A 19,918-nucleotide genomic window follows, 5' to 3' on the forward strand; every position below is an offset into this window, starting at 1 on the left:
GCCGGAGCATCGTTACATCACGGCTCCGCCCCTCGTGACGTCATGGCCCGCCCCCGTCAATACTAGTCTATGGAAGGGGGCGTGGCGGTCGTCACGCCCCCTGCCATAGACTTGCATTAAGGGGACGGGCCGTGATGTCATGAGGGGCGGAGCCATGACGTCACGTTGCTCCGGCCCCTGTATCGCCCGTCATTACGCACAGAGCGAACTCACTCTGTGCAGTAATGATAGCGGGGTGCCGCAGCAGCGATCCCCGGGGTCCCCAGCAGCGGCACCGCGGCAATCTAACATCTTATCCCCTATCCTTTGGATAGGGGATAAGATGCCAGGGGCGGAGTACCCCTTTAAAGGGGTATTCCAGCATTAGACATCTTATCCCCTATCCGAAGTATAGGGCATAAGATTTCTGATCGTGAGGGTCCTGCCACTGGGACCCCCTACAATCTCTGTGCAGCACCTGGCATTGTTTCCTGGGAGCTGCTCCGGAAACGTGACGTCATGCCACTCCCCCTCCATTCATGTCTATGGCAGGGGGCGTGATGTTACACCCCCCCACCTGATGTGGTGTCACATCTTTGTCTCGGGAGCAGCTCCCCGCACAGAATGCCAGGTGCTGCACAGAGATTGCAGGGGGCCCAGTGGCAGGATCCCTGCGATCAAACATCTTATCCTTTTGGATAGGGGATAAGATGTCTAAGGCTGGAATACCCCTTTAATTTATCTTACAACTACACAAGCTCAGACCTGTCTTACAAAACTGACTGTGGACCGTATTTGTTTAAAGTCGTAAACGGGTTATAAAGGCGCAGAGGAAGAATCCTACAAAGTGGAGTACTGAAGCAAAAAAAGTGTACTAACCCCATACTGATCACATGCCCTATACCATTTAATACATTTGGCCCACATACACATTTTACACCACCGCTGACAAATCCCCCTCCCCCACGATCCTGATATTACACGACTGGAAAAAGAATCAATGGGGTACAGCACAGATCCGGCAGGGATACAGCAAGAGCTGCTTTTCATATTCTCCTACCGGAACCAGCTGTCTTATGCCCGAGCTGTGATGGGCATGCACCCTTAAAGGGGTACTTCGCTGCTCACCGTTTGGAACAAACTGTTCCGAACACAGGAGCCGGCATCGGGAGCTCATGACGTCATAGCCCCACCGCCTTGTGACGTCATGCCCCGCCCCCTCAATGCAAGTCTATGGGAGGGGGTGTGACAGCTGTCACACCCCCTCCCATAGACTTGCATTGAGGGGGTGGAGCGTGAAGTCATTAGGGGGCGGGGCTATAACGTCACCAGCTCCTGGCTCCAGCGTTCGAAACAGTTTGTTCCAAACGCTGAGCAGCAGAGTACCCCTTTAAAGGAAAACTGTAGTGGTATATAACGGATCCCATATATGAAGGTTAGGGGATAAGTTGTAGATCGTGGGAGTTCGACTGCCGGGGCCCCCCACGATACCCTGGAGGGAAAGGGATGTGTCCGACCCCAGCATGAAGCAGCGGCAGATACTCCCCTCCATATATCCCATAGAGATACATGAAGGGGACATGTCAGCCGCCGGTCATACAAGGACAAAACACTCCCTTCATGTGCACTGCCGGGGCCCTGTACAGGAGATCGTTCGGATAGGGGATAAGTTACACTACAGTTTCCCTATAAGACAAGACAGCTTCTTGGCTACCTCTAGAGTTGACTGCTTTGGTGTGTGCAGGATAGCCCTTTCCTGGTCCTTCCTTATCCATCTCGGTGTTGATTTTCTCTTACAGAAGAGATGTACATTTCTGACAAAGAAGGGGATGATGCCACTGGAGATGGAACTAAGGAAAAACCATTCAAGACTGTCCTCAAGGTAATGCTCACCTGATAGTGTAAAATGACATACTTAAAGGGGTACTCCGCTGCTCAGTGTATGGAACCAACTGTTCCGACCGCTGGAGCCGGCGTCGGGAGCTTGTGAGGTCATAGCCCCCCCTCATGACGTCACGCCCAACCCCCTCAATGCAAGCCTATGGGAGGGGGCGTGACAGCATTCATAGACTTGCATTGAGGGGGTGGGGTGTGACGTCATGAGGGGGGGGGGGGGCTATGATGTCATGAGCTCCCGGCTCCAGCATTCGGAACAGTCTGTTCCAAATGCTGAGCAGCGGAGTACCCTTTTAAGTGCAGAATTTATCTGAAAAAGTTCTGGGCGGACGTTCCGTACACAGCAGGCGCTGACAATGTCGGCACTAGGACGGATTGGACATGCGCTATCTCCATTTACGCCAACGTATGTCCGAGTGCATTTCACTGAAGTAATAACCAGGTTTATTCTTTCAGTGGAGGATGGAATCTGTGTGCATGGGACAGCAGAATCCCACTGTAAACAATGGAAGGTTGCTGCACCAGATGGAATTTATCCGCCCTGAAGTTTTACTTTTGCAACCAGTTTTGCAGCTAAACGTCAAAATAGTCTTAAAGGGGTACTCCGGTGGGAATGTTTTTTTATTTATTTTTTTATCAACTGGTGTCATAAAGTTAAACAGATTTGTGAATTACTTCTATAAAAAAAAAAATCTATATCCTTCCAGTACTTAAAGCGGCTGAATATTACTGAGAAAGTTCTTTTTGTTTTTGGATTTTTTTTTTTTTTTCCTGTCCACAGTGCTCTCTGCTGACACCTCTGTCCGTGTCAGGAACTGTCCAGAGCTGCATAGGTTTGCTATGGGGATTTTCTCCTGTTCTGGACAGTTCCTGATACGGACAGAGGTGTCAGCAGAGAGCACTGTGGTCAGAAAAAAAAAAAAATAAGAAATCCAAAAAAAGAACTTTCTCTGTAGAATTCAGCAGCTAATAAGTACTGGAAGGATAAAGATTTTTTTTAATAGAAGTAATTTACAAATCTGCTTAACTTTCTGGCACCAGTTGATTTAAAAAAAATATATATATACAATTTCCACTGGAGTACCCCTTTAATACCTCAGTTTTGTGTATACAGTTTCTCTGCAGACTTCTATGTATCTCTTTGGTAACAGACTTTGAACAGACCCTGTGTAGTCTGATCCTGCAGTCATGTGTAACTACTTTGACCCTTTTTATTTTATTTCAGGCTATGCTGACAGTGGGAAAAGAGCCGTTTCCAGTCTTTTATGTGGACTCACAGAAGGAGAATGAGGTTGGATGCCTTGTAATTCTTGCATGAACTCAGGATACAATATGGCAGATATTGCTATGTGACAAGGTGGGGGTAATGAGGACTGTGCAGAGCACAGACAGTGTTATTGGGTCGGTCCCCAGCCGCACAGAGTAATTCAGACTGTGTCCATCTTGCAGCACTGTGAGGGTCTGACAGTAGGTGCCCACTCACTACCAATTGGATGGATTCGGTCCGTAACAATCAATCTATGGACCCACCTGTCCTTGCCGCAGGAATACTTAGCCGAAACAGTGTCCATTAGTAGAAATCCATGCAGGAAACTAGTTTTACTACAGTGGCTACTGTCAGTGCCTTGTAGGGGCCTATGTGAGTTCATCAGGTCCCTCAGAGGGACTGGGGGTCCATTGTTGTTGTGACAGCTCTTTTATTTGTCTTAGGATAGATATGTTTACCCCTTACATATGTAAATTCAGATTTGCCTGGCATAAGCCTATTTCTATTTTAAAGGGGTACTCCACTGGAAATCCTTTTTTTTTATTTTATTTTTTTTTTTTTTAATCAACTGGTGCCAGAGAGTTAAACAGATTTGTAAATGACTTCTATTAAAAAAAAATCTTAATCCTTCCAGTACTTATCAGCTGCTTTTTAAGATCCACAGGAAGTTCTTTTCTTTTTGAATTTCCTTTGTCTGACCACAGAGCTGACACCTCTGTCCATTTTAAGAACTGTCCAGAGCAGGAGCAAATCCCCATAGAAAACCTATCCTGCTATGGACAGTTCCTAAAATGGACATAGGTGTCAGCAGAGAGCACGGTGGTCAGGCAGAAAGGAAATTCAAAAAGAAAAGAACTTCCTGTGGATCATAACAGCAGCTGATTAAGTACTGGAAGGATTAAGATTTTTTTAATAGAATTAATTTACAAATATGTTTAACTTTCTGCCACCAGTTGATTTAAAAGAAAAAAGGTTTTCACCAGAGTACCCCTTTAAGTCACATTTCAGTATAAGAATCTGCTCTTACCTCCTTCTCCTCTTTCTTATCCTCCCTGCAGAGATGGGATGTGATCTCCAAGACCCAGCTGAAGAACGTCAAAAAGCTCTGGAACCGGGAACAAATGAAGAACGAGGCCAAGGAAAAGAAAGAGGTCAGGATTGTCTGATGCTGAGATTTATCCTGGTCTGTGTAGTAACCACTCAGCATGAAAACCTTAAATCAGTGCTTCCCAACCAGGGCGCCTCCAGCTGTTGCAAAACTACAACTCCCAGCATGCCCGGACAGCCAAAGGCTGTCCGGGCATGCTGGGAGTTGTAGTTTTGCAACAGCTGGAGGCACCCTGGTTGGGAAGCACTGCCTTAAATGCGGAGATCGGATCAGTATATAATGCAGGATGAGGCTTCTTGTCCTGCTGATGGCAACTAGAGATGAGCGAACTTACAGTAAATTTGATACGTCACGAACTTCTCGGCTCGGCAGTTGATGACTTATCCTGCATAAATTAGTTCAGCTTTCAGGTGCTCCGGTGGGCTGGAAAAGGTGGATACATTCCTAGGAAAGAGTCTCCTAGGACTGTACCCACCTTTTCCAGCCCACGGGAGCACCTGAAAGCTGAACTCATTTATGCAGGAAAAGTCATCAACTGCCGAGCCGAGAAGTTTGTGACGAATCGAATTTACTGTAAGTTTGCTCATCTCTACTGGCAACCTACGTGTACCTATGTGACTATGAGGCAGGACAGCAGATGTAGTACATAGCTGCAACCTGCTCGGTGGAGATCAGGGGAATTTCAGATTTGTGCTGTTTAACCCCTTAAGGACCAAGGGCGTACAGGTACGCCTTTGCTCCCTGGTACTTAAGGACCAAGGGCGTACCTGTACGCCCGTGGGAATTTCGGTCCGCGCGGGGCGGGGATCGCGCCGGAGTGACTGCTGATATCTATCAGCAGGCACCCCGCGCAAATGCCCAGGGGGGTCATTAGACCCCCCCCATGTCGGCGATCGGCGCAAATCGCAAGTGAATTCACACTTGCGATTTGCGCCGATTCCGGGTCATACGGGTCTATGGTGACCCGGAATAGAAGGGGATCGTGGGTGTTCTAGACACCCACGATCCCCCTGTAGCGATAGGAGTGAGGTGGCAGAGTTGCCACCCCTCCTATCTCTGCTATTGGTGGTCTAGACGCTACCACCAATAGCAGATCGGGGGCGGAGGGGTTTACTTTCGGTTTCCCCGTCCTGCCCTCCCACAATAGGCGGGGCAGAACGGGGAAACCGACAGGGACCGGCGCCGAAGATCCACTTACCCATCGGCGACGGCAGCGGCGACGATCAGCGGCGGCAGCCGGTGACGATCGGCGGAAGAAGAGGACCGCGACGCAGCTCCCTGGATCCAACGGAAGCCGGTGAGTTACTTAGCAACATCTGGAGGGCTACAGTCTGAGACCACTATAGTGGTCTCTTAACTGTAACCCTCCAGATGTTGCAAAACTACAACTCCCAGCATGCCCAGAGAGCTGTTTAGGCTTGCTGGGAGTTGCAGTTTTGCAACAGCTGGAGGTCTACAGTTTGAGACCACTGCAAAGTGATCTCTATACTGTGCACCTCCAGATCTTGCAAAACTACAACTCCCAGCATGCCCAGACAGCAGTTTGCTGTCTGGGCATGCTGGGAGTTGTAGTTTTGCAACATCTGGAGGTCCACAGTTTGGAGACCACTATGCAGTGGTCTCTAAACTATAGCTCTACAGATGTTGCAAAACTGCAACTCCCAGCAAGCCTAAACAGCTCTCTGGGCATGCTGGGAGTTGTAGTTGCGATCCCTCCAGCTGTTGCATAACTACATCTCCCAGCATGCCTTTCGGCAATCAGTACATGCTGGGAGTTGAAGTTTTGCAACAGCTGGAGGCACACTGGTTGGAAAATACTGAGTTAGGTAACAGAACCTAACTGAAGGTTTTCCAACCAGTGTGCCTCCAGCTGTTGCAAAAGTACAACTCCCAGCATGCACGGTCTGTCAGTACATGCTGGGAGTTGTAGTTTTGAAACAGCTGGAGGTTTGCCCCCCCATGTGAACGTACAGGGTACATTCACACTGGCGGGTTTACAGTAAGTTTTCTGCTTCAAGTTTGGGCTGTGGCAAATTTTTCACCGCAGCGCAAACTCCTAGCGGTAAATTCACTGTAAACCTCCGCCAGTGTGAATGTACCCTAAAAACACTACACTACACTACACTACACATAATAAAGAGTAAAACACAACATATACACCCCCTTACACTGTCCCCCTAATAAAAAATAAAAAATAAAAGTATTGTACGGCAGTGTTTCCAAAACAGAGCCTCCAGCTGTTGCAAAACAACAACTCCCAGCATTTCCGGACAGCCACTGACTGTCCAGGCATGCTGGGAGTTTAGCAACAGCTGGAGGCACCCTGTTTGGGAATCACTGGCGTAGAATACCCCTATGTCCACCCCTGTGCAATCCCTAATTTAGTCCTCAAATGCGCATGGCGCTCTCTCACTTCGGAGCCCTGTCGTATTTCAAGGAAACAGTTTAGTGCCACATATGGGGTATCTCCGTACTCGGGAGAAATTGCGTTACTAATTTTGGGGGCTTTTTTTCCTTTTACCCCTTATGAAAAAGAAAAGTTGGGGTCTACACCAGCCTGTTAGTGTAAAAAAAAAATGTTTTTTACACTAACATGCTGGTGTTGTCCTTTACTTTTTATTTTCACGGGAGGTAAAAGGAAAAAAAGACCCCCAAAATTTGTAACGCAATTTCTCCTGAGTACAGAAATACACCATATGTGGGCGTAAAATGCTCTGCGGACGCACAACAAGGCTCAGGATTGAGAGCGCACCATGTACATTTGAGGCCTAAATTGGTGATTTGCACAGGGGTGGCTGATTTTACAGCGGTTCTGACATAAGCGCAAAACAATAAATACAGACATGTGACCCCATTTTGGAAACGACACCCCTCACGGAACGTAATAAGGGGTATAGTGAGCCTGAACACCCCACAGGTGTTTGACAAATTTTCATTAAAATTGGATGGGAAAATGAAAAAAAAAAATTTTTTTCACTAAAATGCTGGTGTCACCCTAAATTTTTCATTTTCACAAGGGAAAATAAAAAAAAGCCCCCCAAAATGTAACCCAATTTCTTCTGAGTAAGAGCATACCCCATATGTGGATGTAAAGTGCTCTATGGGTGCACTACAATGCTCAGAAGAGAGGGAGCGCCATTGGGGTTTTGAAGATAAAATTTGTCCGGAATTGAAGGCCACTTGTGTTTACAAAGCCCCCATGGTACTAGAACAATGGACCCCCCCATATGTGACCCCATTTTGGAAACTACACCCCTCGTGTAATGTAATAAGGGGTACAATGAGCATTTACGCCCCACAGGTGTCTGACAGATTTTTGGAACAGTGATCCGTGAAAATGGAAAATGTAATTTTCCATTTGCACAGCCCACTGTCCCAAAGATCTGTCAAATGCCAGTGGGGTGTAAATGCTCACTGCACCACTTATTAAATTCTGTGAGGGGTGTAGTTTCCAAAATGGGGTCACATGTGGGGGGGGTCCACTGTTCTGGCACCACGGGGGGCTTTGCAAATGCACATGGCCCCTGACTACCATTCCAAACGAATTCTCTTTCCAAAAGCTCAATGGTGCTCCTCCTCTTCTGAGCATTGTAGTTCGCCCGTAGTGCACTTCAGGTCCACTTATGGGGTACCTCCATACTCAGAAGAGATGGGGTTACAAATTTTGGGGGGTATTTTCTGCTATTAACCCTTGCAAAAATGTGAAATTTGGGGGGAAACACACATCTTAGTGAAAAAAATATATATATTTTTTTACATATGCAAAAGTCGTGAAACCCGTGTGGGGTATTAAGGCTCACTTTATTCCTTGTTACGTTCCCCAAGGGGTCTAGTTTCCAAAATGGTATGCCATGTGGGTTATTTTTGCTGTTCTGGCACCATAGGGGCTTCATAAATGCAACATGCCCCCCAAAAACCATTTCTGAAAAACGTACTCTCCAAAATCCCCTTGTCGCTCCTTCCCTTCTGAGCCCTCTACTGCGCCCGCCGAACACTTTACATAGACATATGAGGTATGTGCTTACTCGAGAGAAATTGGGCTACAAACATAAGTATACATTTTCTCCTTTTACCCCTTGTAAAAATTCAAAAATTGGGTCTACAAGAAAATGCGAGTGTAAAAAATAAAGATTGTGAATTTTCTCCTTCACTTTGCTGCTATTCCTGTGAAACACCTAAAGGGTTAAAACACTTACTGATTGTAATTTTGAATACTTTGGGGGGTGTAGTTTTTATAATGGGGTCATTTGTGGGGTATTTCTAATGGGAAGACCCTTCAAATCCACTTCAAACCTGAACTGGTCTCTGAAAAAAAGCGAGGTTCAAAATTTTGTGAAAAATTGGAAAAGTGCTGCTGAACTTTGAAGCCCTCTGGTGTCTTCCAAAAGTAAGAACACGTCAGTTTTATGATGCAAACATAAAGTAGACATATTGGAAATGTGAATAAAATAAAAAAATATTTTGAATCAATATCAATTTTCCTTACAAGCAGAGAGCTTCAAAGTTAGAAAAATGCTAAATTTTCAAATTTTTCATCAAATTTGGGGATTTTTCACCAAGAAAGGATGCAAGTTACCACAAAATTTTACCACTATGTTAAAGTAGAATATGTCACGAAAAAACAATCTCAGAATCAGATTGATAACTAAAAGCATTCCAGAGTTATTAATCTTTAAAGTGACAATGGTCAGATGTGCAAAAAACGCTCTGGTCCTAAGGTGTAAAATGGCCTGGTCCTTAAGGGGTTAAAGGGGTTATCCAGGAAAAAAAACAGGAGGATGGGGGGAGCAGCGCCCGCGGGTCACATATGATGTGGGGACAGCCGCTGCGGCTGATAATTCAATCATTCGAAGGGAGGGAGGGGCCCGACCGGTATTGCAGTATAGGAAAAATTCATATCGTCCAGAAAAAAAAACATACCGGTATTCGGTATGAACCGGTATACCACCCAGCCCTACTCAGTACGTTACCCACCCCAAAATGTGCATGAAGCTGTATTACTATGGATGTTTTTTTTTATTTTTTTATTTTATTTTTTTTAATGGAAAAACTTTTGTGCCACATATGGGATGTTTATGTAGTCTGTAAAAATTCTTACACAATTATTTTGTGCCTTATTCAATTTTAACACAACATTAATTTTAAAATGTAGTGGGTACCCGCCAGCATGTACGTGTCCTAAAATTAGCAAGGTGTGCAGTGTGTATTTTCAACCTTAAAATGAATAGTTATTAGTTATATAATAAATTTTTTCTATAATTAACATTAATGTAGTAGCTTTGTTTCATGATGCAGAACAAGAACAGTTGTTAAAGGGGTACTCCGGTGAAAAACTTTTTTTTTATTTATTTTTTTAATCAACTGGCTCCAGAAAGTTTAAACAGATTTGTAAATTACTTCTATTAAAAAAATCTTAATCCTTCCTGTACTTATTAGCTGCTGAATATTACAGTGGAAATTATTTTCCGTTTGCAACACAGAGCTGTCTGCCGACATCATGAGCACAGTGCTCTCTGCTGACACCTTTGTCCATTTTTAGGAACTGTCCAGGGTAAAAGGAAATCCCCCATAGCAAACATATGCTGTTCTGGACAGTTCATAAAATGGACAGAGATGTCAGCAGAGAGCACTGCGCTCATGATGTCAGCAGAGAGCTCTGTGTTTCGAAAAAAAAGAATTTCCACTGTAGTAGTCAGCAGCTAATAAGTACTGGAAGGATTAAGATTTTAATAGAAGTAATTTACAAAATCTGTTAAATTTTCTGGCACCAATTGATTTAAAAAAAGGTTTTTCACCGGAGTACCCCTTTTAAAATGGGTGTTAATGTCCTTTTCTGCAGACATATGCCCTTTCTGTAAGCCAGGTTGGACCTGGAATACATATGCGACTTTTAAATGGAGATGCAACTTTTTTGTTATTCATAAATAGTGACTATCGCATTTGATAAATACATGACCACTGCAAAGTAAAAAACAAAAAAAACTAAAATTATTACTACGTGAGCAGATTTCAGAAATGTTCTTTGGAATAAGCAAAAATCTAAGTCGCAGCATGTATAGAAAATTCGAACGTGCATAAGTACTATGGAGCTTGATAAATTTTCTTTTCAATATAAATGAAATGCTATTATATAGGTGCTAAGAAAAAACACCCACTTTTATAAATTACAATTTTTATTATTTTTTTTTCCCCTAAGGGAAAAGGCTTCAACAAGAAACCTGTGGGGTTTCGGTGCAGTGGAAAAGTGGAGGAATTGTCTTCAGCAACCAGTTGGTCTGATGAAAAGTCTCATAGATATTTAAAGGGGTACTCCCATGGGAAACTGTTTTTTTTTTTTTTTTTTTTTTTTTAAATCAACTGGTGCCAGAAAGTTAAACAGATTAGTAAATTACTTCTATTAAAAAAATCTTAATCCTTCCAGTACTTTTTAGGGGCTGTATACTAAAGAGAAATCCAAAAAAGAAATGCATTTCCTCCGATGTCATGACCACAGGTCTTTCTGCTGACCTCTGCTGTCCATTTTAGGAACTGCCCAGAGCAGGAAAAAATCCCCATAGCAACCATATGCTTCTCTGGGCAGTTCCTAAAATGGTCAGCAGAGAGCACTGTGGTCATGACATCAGAGAAAATTTATTTCTTTTTTGGATTTCTCTGTAGTGTACAGCCCCTAAAAAGTACTGTAAGGATTAAGATTTTTTAATAGAAGTAATTTACAAATCTGTTAAACTTTCTGGCACCAGTTGATAAAAAAATAAAAATAAAAAATAATTCCACGGGAGTACCCCGGTTGCTATAGGCAGCTGCTCTACTCTTCCATTGTACTTTCAGGGTGCCTCCAGCTGTTGCAAAAATACAACTCCTAGCCTGTCCGGACAGCCAAAGGGAAACACTGTAGTGTTTTTTTTTCTTTTTTGACAGAAACTGTAATCACTTGAGACACTCAAAAATGCACAGACAGTTTCTCAGTTTAGTAATGTTATTCCTCTTTTTCCAGGCTGAAGACAACCAGAGACGTGAAAAGAATTTGGAAGAAGCTAAAAAAATCATCATCCAAAATGACCCCAACCTCCCAGAAGCAGTCACTGTAAGAGTCCGGACATTGTGTTTACTGTGAAAGTTCTGTTATCTCTCTATATAGATCCTCTGTACTGCACTGTGGATAATGTGAGCTCTAGAAGCAACGTGAATAAATAAACCCTAAACTAGATATGTGTCCTTTACTCTAAGATATTTTAAAGGGGTACTCCACTGGAAAACTTTTTTTTTTTTTTTTTAAATCAACTGGTGCCAGAAAGTTAAACATATTTGTAAATTACTTCTATTTAGAAATTTTAATCCTTCCAGTACTTATCAGCTGTTTTATGCTCCACAGGAAGTTATTTTCTTTTTGAATTTCCTTTCTGTCTGACCATAGGAACTGTCCAGAGTAGGAGCAAATCCCCATAGCAAACCTAACCTGCTCTGGACAGTTCCTGAGACATACAGAGATGTCAGCAGAGAGCATAGTGGTCAGACAGAAAAGAACTTGAAAAAGAAAAGAACTTCCTCTGTAGTATACATCAGCTGATAAGTACTGGAAGGATTGGGATTTTTTAATAGAAGTAATTTACAAATCTGTTCAACTTTCTGGCACCAGTTGATTTAAAAGAAAATGTTTTCCAGTGGAGTACCCCTTTAAGTCTCCAAGGAGTTCAGAGAAGGTGTAAAATGCTCTATGAAAAACATTAGAGATGAGCGAACTTACAGTAAATTCAATTTGTCACGAACTTCTCAGCTCGGCAGTTGATGACTTTTCCTGCATAAATTAGTTCAGCTTTCCGGTGCTCCCGTGGGCTGGAAAAGGTGGATACAGTCCTAGGAGACTCTTTCCTAGGACTGTATCCACCTTTTCCAGCCCACCGGAGCACCTGAAGGCTGAACTAATTTATGCAGGAAAAGTCAGCAACCGCCGAGCTGAGAAGTTCGTGACGAATCGAATTTACTGTAAGTTCGCTCATCTCTAAAAATAAAAAAAAAATGTATACAGGTCACAGAACTTCCAGGGTATTACTAATATTATAATTTACTGTGATTGTTAGAATTATTTGGGATTTTTTCTTTGAAAATTCTAAAGCACCTGAGGTGTGAGGTTCTGCAGCTGCTGGGAAACAGTAGAGTATACAGTGTAGTATATAGTGTAGTGAGGCTTCTGAACTGAGGGAAGGGGTACTACATTTCGTTCAGTGAGCAGTGGACACAACCTGAATACATTTCCTGCAAAAGCGGCAAATGACTTCTACAGGAAGAGATCAGCGGTGCCCGAGTAAGGTCACTTATCCCTGTAGTCATCAAATTCTGACAGAAAGTGATGTGTGTAAATAAGGTAATATCTTTCACAGAAATTTCATAAAATATAATATATATATATATATAATATTTTTTTTTTTCTACTTCTGTAGGCAAAAATCCGAGAGTTGGAAGCTTACCGCGGACAAAGGGTCAAAGTGTATGGCTGGGTCCATAGGCTGCGCAGACAAGGTATGGATCAGTAATGGCTGGTTCCATGTTGAAATAATAATAGATCAGAAATAATGAGTTTATATTGAAGGGGTTTCCTATGCTGTATTAAGGAACTTTAGGTTTGGAGTGGGTCCAATATTTGGGATCTGCATATATTAGTCTGAGTATAGAGTCTCTTACCCTGGATGACCCAGCACGTCTAAGCATTACACTGGGTGCCCCTTGATTTTAGTGAGAACAATAATCGCTTTTTCTCCGTCACTTCATTGGGGAACACAGGAGACCGCGGGTATATGCTGCTGACACTAGGCAAAAAAAGAAGTCTGCTCCTCCCAGCAGGAAATACCCGCCCACATGCACTGAACTAATCAGTTTTAGCTTAGTGTCAGTAGGAGGCAGACACAGGTCTGGAGTTCTCCACACCTGGTCTTTTTTTTTTTTTTTTTTTTTTTTTTTTTTTTATATTGTTTTCTAGTTAGGGCCTTCATTAGGTTTTTTGCTTCTTTTTCCTTTTTATCGGTTTTACGGGGGGTTCAGGAGCGTGGCGCTACCTGTTCCCTCATATACGGCTAAGGGGTACAGGCACTGGGGTTGCACCTTGGGTCAGGGTTCCCCTAATATCCCTGCTCGTCCCGCTGCCTCAGCCTGACATGATGCAGGTGACAAATAGTTGGCCGAAGACAACCAGGGTGAGTATTTTAGGGACAGGGTGAGTATTTTAGGGACAGGGCGAGTATTCATTCCCCCCCCCTTCCCCTACCTTTTCCCGGGGCTTTTTCTTCCCTATCTTTTCTCTGGGGCAGGGGTGGGGACTCTGGGATCTTCAGCTTCTGCAGCTCCTCAGCCACCATTACAGTGGCTGTACTGGACCAGACCCCTCATGGCCTCGTGCACCACCTGGAGGGGACGGTCTGGTGGACTTCTCCCCCCCCCCCCCCTCCTCGGGCCATGCATGTCTCCACTGCCTTGCGGCCAGGCACAGTGCCCTGGCTGCATTTTCTTATTAGTAGCCGGAGACTCCATTTATGCTGCCCCAGTGTCAGTTTTCTGGGGACGTGGCCGTCCGCTTCCCTGGTGGGGGCGCAACTGGCCCGCTTGCCGGTCTTATGTATGGCCTCTGGTCAGCAGATAAAAGAAACGTGGCCAGGACACTGCAACTGGCCGCGTTTCTTTTATCTGCTGACCAGAGGCCCTCTGCTGCTGAGCCGGCTGTATCATTCAGCTAGACTCCCTGCCCGGTCTCTGCAATGGCTGCCGATCGTACGGCCGGCTCCCCGTTCATGAGGCCGGGTGGTGGAGGGGGCGGCCCTGTCATGCTGCCAGTCCCCTGGCCCGGTTTCCCACCCCCATTCCACTCCTTACTGTATCATGCAGTGAAAGTAAAAAATAAAATCTGCTTCACCTTTCCTGGGCACTCTGCACCCTCCAGTACCTGCTTTATGTACAGCTCTGCTTCCATTGTGTGCTTTGCTCCCCTCTGGTGGCCAAAAGTTGTCACTACGACCTTTAGTGTATTTTTATGTTTTTTTTTCTCCTGCCTTTCTTTGTAGGGCTGTTCGAAATCAAGCATAGTATCTGTTCTTATCAGTTTCTCATCTTTTATGTCCCCCTATCTGGCATCATATATTAAATGGATTTTGGAGAAAGGGGTGTGATCTCACACTATACGTGTGTCTGTTAGGGCCATTTCTGCAGGTTCAGTACACCCCACAATGAAATGCTTGTTTCTTGTTTCTAATTATTACGGCACTTGCCCTATTTTGCACAGTTCCATTATGCTTGCATATACCGCGGATCTAGAGTCCGCACAAGGTGCTCCTGGCCCTGAGCATCGGTTTTTTTTCTAGCCTTTTTGTGGCCGCTTCCCTTGCACCCTGTTGGTCACTTTTACTGGGGTATAGGGTTTTTTCTGGAGGTTCAGACTTGGGGACATTAACCGGCATTGCTTGCCATGCTGCTTTTAACGCCCTTGCTGAGTAACATTAAGCGTGGATCTGTGCGTGGCCCTCTCCAACGCCAATGGTGGGCGTGCGGTCTGCCGCAGCTGCTCTTCCGGTACTCCACTGTGAGTGGTTGTTTACCGAGGTACAATGGTCCATCTACACCAGTGGTTCTCAACCTTTTTTGCCTGAGTACCCCTTGACAGCCCATTCCCCCAAAATTGTACCCCCATATTAGAGACATGTTGTAATGATTATAGTATAATTCATATGCTTTACTTTCCTCTATAACAGGCCCCCTGTTCCTCTCCCTATCTCCCCAGTTCCCTGATTTACAGGTGACGTCTTCTCTAACCGGAGTTGTTTACTTTTCTTCTCTTCTCTATCTGGCTTAGACCGCCATTAAGATTTCTCCCATACAAGACTTCTCCACAGAACCAGCCAAACAAACATTTTAGGCTCCTTTCTGCAGTACAATACCCACCTATTTACAACTCCCCATGTTTATTGTCACACACAGTAACTGTACCTGCTTTGCATCCCCATAAAGTTGTTAGTCCCCTCTGTGCCCCCAAATATAGCTGTAGGCCCCCGAACTGCCCCCATATATAGTTGTTGGCCGCCTTACTGTTCTGCTTTGTTGCTCCTCTGGTCTGGGGACCTATTGTTATGGCTCATAGCAGGAGGTCCCCGGTCTGCTGGGGCAGTGGAGCAACAAAGCTGATGGTAGTTACTGCCCACAGCAGCCCAGTGCCCGCGCTTCCCCCTTTGCTGTCCTCCTGCTCCGCTCCTCGGTGCAGTGACGTCAGCCTACCATTTCTTTCACAGTGGTCCAGACCAGTAACGAGTGGCTGTGGCTGCCATTACTGATTTTGTTTTAAAGTACCCCCTGGAGAACTACCAAGTACCCCTGGGGGTACTTGTACCCCAGGTTAAGAACCACTGCTCTACACCATCCATAGAGGTTGGGACGTCTGCCGTAGCTGCTTTTCCGGTACTCCACTGCGATCGGATCGTTTGGGATCCTTCTCTTCGGTATTCTGCCTTTTCAGACCCTCCTTACCTTGGGCTCTCTTCCAGGTGGCATTTTCCATGCCTATTTCTCCGGGGTGGTTTTACTGATGCTTCCACCGTTCTGAAGGTTCTTGTTCCTGGCCTTGGCGGGGTTTCCGGTCTCGCTCCTCTCTGCTGTTTCTCTGCGGGAGGCAGTTTCTGTTCGATGCTCCATGCCCTGTCCCGGCCTAGGTGCTCGTCGGCCGCAGTGTTTTGCTCCGGCTTGAGGTTCTCTGCCTCACCGGGTTCGGGGCTCCTGGGTCCCTCCATTTCCTTTTTGGCTCTGGGATTCTCTGTTCCTCTAGGCAGCTGCTCGGGTGTTCCGGACGATTCTGCTCCTCCCCACTGGCCTGTTAACTTCCTCCTTCTCCCTCTGGCGTAGAAGGGGCCCGGTGTGGAGGGCTTGGGTTGTGGGCATGCAGGTTGTTCTGGTTGCTCAGTCTGGCCGCTTCATAGGTCTTGGATGGGTGTAGTCCACCTTTGTTGCAGGCCCTTTCCTGCTCTCTTATCTATGCGGTGTACTCTTTGGAATCTCTCTTTAATGTCTTTGGCAGGTTCTCTTCCCTGTTTTGCCCAGGTATAGGTCGTCCTGTGTCTGCCAGGCCGTTTTGGCCCGACAGGCCTCCTGGGTGACCGTTTATTGCAGTTTTTGGTTGGCTGTTTGATCCCAATCTCTGCACAATTTCTGTATCTGGGACCTTAGCTCACCCTTTATGTTTTAGTGAGCGTTTCTGGGTTGTTGGTTTCCAGATTCAGGTTTCCTCTGGGCCTCGACCACTTACTTCTACGAAGGGATGTGGCTCAGTCTCTGGACTGTCCTTTACTTCTCTGACAGTTGTTTTTCCCACCACAGGGACTGCTTTGGTACATCCCATGGTCTCTCCTGTGTTCCCCAATGAAGTGACCGTGAAAATGAGATTTTTTTTTTTCTTTTGTACTCACGGTAAAATCTTTCTCGTAGCCTTCATTTGTGAACACAGCACACACCCATTTACGTTTCCTGGTCAGGTTATTTTCTGGTGTCCTTTGGACGTTTCTCCTTTATTTGGCTTCTCCTACTGCTTTGTGACACAACTGATGAGCTCAGTGCCTGTGGGTGGGTATATCCTGCTGGGAGGAGCCAACGTCTTTTTTGTGTAATGGCAGCAGCATATACCCATGGTCTCCTGTGTTCCCCAATGAAGGCTACGAGAAAAAGATTGTACGGTGAGTACAAAAAAAATCTCATTTTTATTACCATATATGTTATATTGATCATATGTGTTATCAATTTTAGGAAAAACCCTTATGTTCATAGTACTAAGAGATGGGACCGGATACCTTCAGTGTGTTCTCAGCGATAAACTGGTGAGTGTCCAGTGAAGTGGATCTACTATTATCATTGTGGATCACTGTGTGTTGTAATGGAAGAAATACATGTATAACCATGATTGGCATTTCCATTCCCTTTAGTTAATATTATGGGAGATAAAGGATTCATATGAGCTTGTTCACATGGCAAAATGAAGAGGCTGAAAAGTCAACCTCAAAATACATGTAAAATCCCCTTGTAAAATCTGTGTGGTTTTTGGTGCAGCTTTTGATGCATATTTTATTTACAGTGGGACAAGTCTTCAGCAATTGCATATAAGTACTATTGCTAATTCGGGTAGAAGAAACAGACATGGTCGCACATCTACAATCTTGTATAATGATCTGATTGCTTCTCAGCATAATATCAAAAACTAACAGGTTGTTAGTATACATTTTTGATCAAAAAGTTCAAGCCCCACTCGCCACGTCAAGGCCACCTATTTAGAGTGTGTCCCTAACGTCCCTAGCATAAAATGGCGTAGCACCGGGCGGCGATCACCACCGCCGCGACACCAGTGCCCACGGGGGGGGGGGGAACGACCCACTGGCAGAGCGGCCCCAATGCCACTCAAACCAGTCTATGGGCCGCACACCCCCCCCCCCCCCCACAGACATGGCGCCACGGCAGCAACGGACGCCGCACAACACCCCACCGGTGTGAACAAGGTACTATTGCTGTTGACAAATTTCCATGCAGAAACATACTGATTGGACACATGGATTCTGCGTCCAAGCTATCGCAGATTTCAGCCATATGAACATAGTCGTTCTTACACGTAGTAGTGTGTGCACAGATCCATACCGCTCTCCTCAATGTGTCTGTGGGAGTATACCTCAGTCTGCACTCCACAATGTGTGTGTGTGTTTTTGAAGATGTGAACACAATAAATGTCAGACAATATTTCACTCTTATATTTTAACAGTGCCAGTGTTACAATGGGCTGGTCCTCTCTACAGAAAGCACTGTGGCTGTGTACGGGACCCTGAACCTTGTGCCAGAAGGAAAACAGGTAAAAATGTCATATCTGATGAGGAGGGAGCAGAGGACACAGCTGCCTAGATTGATTGATTTATTAGATCTCTTTTTTAGGGGCACCCCTACGTAAAGTGTAATCATTGTATCTAGAGATGAGCGAACTTACAGTAAATTCGATTCGTCACAAACTTCTCGGCTCGGCAGTTGATGACTTATCCTGCATAAATTAGTTCAGCTTTCAGGTGCTCCGGAGGGCGGGAATAGGTGGATACATTCCTAGGAAAGAGTCTCCTAGGACTGTATCCACCTTTTCCAGCCCACGGGAGCACCTGAAAGTTGAACTAATTTATGCAGGAAAAGTCATCAACTGCCGAGCCGAGAAGTTCGCGACGAATCGAATTTACTGTAAGTTCGCTCATCTCTAATTGTATCCTAAAAAGTTCTGAAACTTAAATAAAGTAAAAATTTACTCTAGGCAGGTGTGCTGCATGTGTGGTGGGAATTTTCAGAATTAAAGGGAATCACCAGCATGCACTCCTCCTCCCTCCACCACCCCTCCCTGCCACTTGACACTTTGAGCACGATCTAGACTTGACATATGTTGTATATTTGTGGATTTTCCCCGTTAAAGGGAATATCTGCCTAGGGCAGTGTTTCCCAACCAGGGTGCCTCCAGCTGTTGCAAAACTACAACTCCCAGCATGCCTGGACAGCCAAAGGCTGTCCGGGCATGCTGGGAGTTGTAGTTTTGCAACAGCTGTAGGCACCCTGGTTGGGAAACAATGGCCTAGTGTGAACATATAGGGGGACATTTATCAATGTTAGCTCATGTATTCCTTCTTTTTAGTTTTTTTTTTTTCCTTACAATTTTTTTTTGCTTATGTGCGACTTATTTATCAACTGGTTTCAGCCTGTTGATAGATTTCTTTCATGTAAGCAATTTATTATTTTTATTTTTTTGCTTTGGTAGTGGCTTTTTCTGCTCTGTCTGAGCTGGAGTAAATTTTGTAGGTTTTTTCATGCAATGTGACTTTCGCACTTGATAAATCTCAGACCACTGCAAGTCAAAAATCCCTTTTATACTAATGAACAAGGTCCACCATACCCCCGGCCGCCACGTGTACCAGCTCTGCGCACTGGCTTACAAGCTCTTATGTGCTGCCATGTGTTTTGCCTCCCGTCAAGAATTTAAGGTCCATGAAATGGTCTCAGCCCCTTTCCAGCCTACGTGTAAGATCTACCCTGGTTAGGACGGCAGAGGTTGCAATAGTAAAGAATTTTTATAACCAGCTGACAAAAATAAATAAATGTAGTGAGTGCAGTATCACTCACCTTACGAATTCCCTGTTCTGCTGATTTCTTGGTCACTTCAATGTTTACTCTACCCTTTGCATCACCGTGTTAGTGGGCGGTTGCAGTGTTGCAGCTGATCGATGGGGTTTCTGGGAGTCAGATCCTTTCTGACTTAATTTTATAAGGCTGGATAACCCCTTTTAAGTGACTACATTATCTACTGTGCCTATTGCACTCTCCCCCTAGTGCAGCTACAAAAAGAGAGGAGATGTGGAAGCAGGTTCCATGTTGCTGCCCTGCAGACTATTTCGTGTCAATCTATAGCCTGCACCCACTTAAACTGGTTCGAATGGCTTTAAAGGGGTACTCTGCCCCTAGACATCTTATCCGATATCCAAAGGATAGGGGATAAGAGGTCTAATCGCGGGGGTCTGTAGGGGTCTCTCTTTAGATACACAGGGAAATAGCTTATGTGCTATTCCTATGTGTAGTCTACATTGCAAAGTGTCTCATGCTTAAAGACATTAAAGTCTCATGCTTCCAGCTGTTGTAAA

The 19,918-nt window shown here is 45.0% G+C and overlaps 1 protein-coding gene across 1 annotated transcript in view; it reads left to right on the plus strand.

The window, feature by feature from the left end:
* The window catches only part of NARS1 (asparaginyl-tRNA synthetase 1), a 44,899-nt gene that overhangs the window by 9,398 nt on the left and 15,583 nt on the right, over positions 1-19,918 (plus strand). The window contains exons 2-8 of the mRNA XM_056544736.1: positions 1,779-1,861; positions 3,101-3,166; positions 4,201-4,293; positions 11,245-11,334; positions 12,689-12,767; positions 17,019-17,089; positions 18,019-18,105. Coding sequence (XP_056400711.1) covers positions 1,779-1,861; positions 3,101-3,166; positions 4,201-4,293; positions 11,245-11,334; positions 12,689-12,767; positions 17,019-17,089; positions 18,019-18,105 — 569 coding nt within the window. The remainder of the gene's footprint in view (positions 1-1,778; positions 1,862-3,100; positions 3,167-4,200; positions 4,294-11,244; positions 11,335-12,688; positions 12,768-17,018; positions 17,090-18,018; positions 18,106-19,918) is intronic.

The sequence above is a fragment of the Hyla sarda genome, chromosome 1 (assembly GCF_029499605.1).
Source record: "Hyla sarda isolate aHylSar1 chromosome 1, aHylSar1.hap1, whole genome shotgun sequence".
In the NCBI taxonomy this organism is placed as follows: domain Eukaryota; kingdom Metazoa; phylum Chordata; class Amphibia; order Anura; family Hylidae; genus Hyla; species Hyla sarda.